General features: G+C 41.4%; 1 protein-coding gene across 1 annotated transcript in view; it reads left to right on the top strand.

Moving 5' to 3' along the window:
• The first annotated feature begins 1,465 nt into the window (after positions 1-1,465).
• Positions 1,466-3,443, top strand: part of LOC119409647 (zinc finger protein OZF) — a 7,352-nt gene continuing 5,374 nt past the window's right edge. The window contains exon 1 of the mRNA XM_037676548.1: positions 1,466-1,705. Within this exon, the coding sequence (XP_037532476.1) occupies positions 1,648-1,705 (58 nt within the window). The 5' untranslated portion in view covers positions 1,466-1,647. The remainder of the gene's footprint in view (positions 1,706-3,443) is intronic.

Here is a 3,443-nt window from a genome sequence, read left to right as displayed (position 1 = left end):
GTTGGAATCAGCCTCCCCACCATCACAGACATCTACACCTCCAGATGCAGGAAGAGGGCCACCTGCATCATGAAGGACCCCACCCACCCAGCACACACACTTTTTGCCCCACTCCCCTCAGGAAGGAGGTTAAGGAGCATTAAGTGTAGAACCACTAGACTGAGGAACAGCTTCTACCCTGAGGCTGTTAGACTCATGAATCTCTAACTAGAATAATCACTGTGAAAAACCATATCATGTTGCTGCTGATCTGTTTCATGTTGCTGCTGATCTGTTTCAATGTTGATGTGTTCATGCATGCACATCTGCTCACAGACTCATGTTCATGTTTGTGCTGATGTTCAATGTTTTATGTTATGAGTGCTTAGTGTATATTTAGTTGATGCTTTTCTTAGTTCATATCTTAGATGTTATTACTGTTTTTCTTATACATTTTATTGTTGGATGTAACTGGGACCTTGTGTACATAATTTCGCTCCACCACATGTACCACATGAGGTGCGAATGACAATAAAGAAACTCTGACTCTGACTCTCTGACTCTGACTCTATGTGGCCCTGTGATGGACTTAAGACCCGTCCAGGGTGTACCCCGACCCTCGCACAGTGATTGCTGGACATGGGCACCAGCGACCCCCGTGACCCAAAATGGAAGAAGCGGGTTAAAGATAATGGATGGATGGATGGAACCTCCTGCCTGAGGGGAGCGGGACAAAAAGTGTGTGTGCTGGATGAGTGGGGTCCTTCATGATGCTGGTGGCCCTCTTCCTGCATCTGGAGGTGTAGATATCTGTGATGGTGGGGAGGCTGACTCCAACATCTTCTGTGCAGCCTTCACCACTCTCTGCAAAGCTTTTCTTTCTGCAGCTGTGCAGCCTCCATGCCACACGTTGATGCTGGAGCACAGGATGCTCTCCACTGCACACCTGGAGAAGGAGGTGAGGACTGAGCTTCCCAGACCAGCTCCGTCTGAGGAAGTAGAGTCTCCAATGAGCTTTCTTGATCAGGCTGGTGTTGTTGTTGTTCCAGCTGAGGTTGTCATTCAGGTGTACACCCAAGTACTTGTAGATGGAGACCATTTCCACCCCAGATCCTCATATGTTCGTGTGTGTGTGTTTGTGTGTGTTGGTTGGGGGGTGGGGGGGTTGTTCCGTCTGAAGTTCACGACCATCTCCTTCGTCTTCTTCATATTAATGTAAAGGTTGTTCTTCCTGCACCAGCATATATATAATCAATCAACCTTTATTTATACAGGTAAATCCCATTGAGCCTCGAGGACTCATTTACAAGAGAGACCTGATTTCAACAAAGAAAGATGACATAATATTAATATTAATTAATATAATATATATTTATATAATTATTATAATTCTATGGATATATATAATATATTTATATATAATATGTATATTTCTTTATTATGGATAGCTATTTATTGATGGTCAGGACAGGCGCGACACGAGCCTCTCCGGTCCTTTGAAACGAAACACAGAGAAGAAAGGAACAGATTTCGATACAACACCGGAAACAATCGGCATTTACGGAGAGGGGAGCAGCGATGGGAAACCAGTAAATGGAGAGGATTGTTGCTGCTGCCTGCAATCAGTCCGTCTTCAGCTGAGCATATCAGAGAGTTTATTTTACAACAATGGATCCTCGGAACAGACTCAGACAACTGGATGCTAACTGGGAGTCTCGCGTCGTCGGTAAGTAACTTAGCACACGGCAAGCTTCCTCTTTGTTGCTTTCACGGCTAATCTAGAAACATACGCTGTGTTTGTTATAGGTATATAACGTCAAATGTTTTGTGATCTCCGAACATCATCTCTTTCTTCTCCTGTTAGCCACTGCTAGTTTGTTGTTAGCGTTGGAAGCTACTGAACACTGGTGTTGCACCAAATTCTGTGACCACCGTATATCGTTGCCCCTGAACTCCTCGCTTTGCTTAGAGCACGCGTTGTCAAATAAAAATGTTAAAGGTCCACGAAGACACTTTTAAAAGACATTCGTTTATTTCAAAATGAGAAATATACATACATACTGAAACAAACTAGAATTTTAATTTAAATATAAAATTAAAAATATGAAAATAAACTCCCGCAAAAGATTTAAAACAAAATATAAGGGGTTTAGACTCTTTCATTTTAATGCAAAGGGCCACAAAATGGGAAAAAAATGTGCAAGTCTAAAGTGATACAAGGAACTCAGGAATTCAAAAAATTAAATACTTGCTAAAATAAATCAAAATGTATTTTTAATTTTAACAAAAAATCTGCCCCTCCATAGAATAATTCTGGTAAACAAATACTCTCTAATGAAGGAAATGTTGCGTCTTTTACCAATACTTTGAACTCTGGCACAGAGTGACAGCCAGACGAAGATACTGATGCAAATGTTCGTTTGTGAGCCGACTGTGGTACTTGTTCTTGACCAAGTTCATTGTTGAGAAGGCGGATTCACACCGAACATTATGAGAATGTGTGTAATAATTGTCAATGCACTGGAGTTTTTTTTATCCTCCTGTGCACTACGCAGGAGGATGGAGGACAGCTTGTGCTGGCCTATTCATCATGCATCAGCCTTTTGAAACACGTTGGTGATGAGGATTATTTTACTCTGCTCCGCTGTCAAGATCCACTGGCAGACTGGAGCAAAAGTTGCTCTTGCTGCCAGTTTTGGTAAACGATTTATCGCCTCTAGTCGTCCAAGCCTCCCACCGAGCTCCAAGTGTGACTTTAAATGTACGATTCACACTTATTTCAAGTGGTTGAAAATACTTCGTTGTACACAACGGGGAGGGGGTGATCTGTGGCCTGTTCTGTAATTTCCTTGGTCACATTTTTTTAAACCTTTTTATTTATACAGGAAGTCTCATTGAGTCTTGAGGACCCACCCCCGAAGAGAGACGTGTATTGGGCAGCTATGCGAGTGCCCAGGTGTGACGAGGCTACGTTTTGGCAGCAGGAAGCTTGTTAACCCATCTAAAAATAATAATTTGAAAAAATCCATAAATTAGCCGCAGCATTGTATAAGCCGCGGAGTTCAAAACATGTGGAAAAAGTAACGGCTTATAGTCCAGAAATTACAATTACAATACAATAAACACAATAAACACAAATTGTTCATCCATTCTTCTTCAAATTGCTGGTTTTCTCTTTCCACCGTACTTTTCCAGGCGAACTTGGAGCATGCCATGTTTACCCACACGGAGCAGACTGCTGCTCAAACAAAAATTTTAATCACGATTAATTGCAAAATATTTTCGTAATTAATCACATATGATTAAATGTCTTATTTTTTATTTTCTAATCGTTTTTTTAGAAACTTTAACTTAACATGCTCAAATGCCCCCCCCCCCCCCCCCCCAAAAAAAAACAACAACCTTTAATATAATTTTCAAATATTGATTTGTATTTACAGTAGTCCCTCGTTTATCTTGTGGGT

The sequence above is a fragment of the Nematolebias whitei genome, chromosome 5 (assembly GCF_014905685.2).
Source record: "Nematolebias whitei isolate Nwh7 chromosome 5, NemWhi1, whole genome shotgun sequence".
NCBI lineage: Eukaryota > Metazoa > Chordata > Actinopteri > Cyprinodontiformes > Rivulidae > Nematolebias > Nematolebias whitei.
The sequence above is the reverse complement of the archived record's forward strand: the minus strand, read 5'-3'. Positions and strand labels throughout refer to the sequence as shown.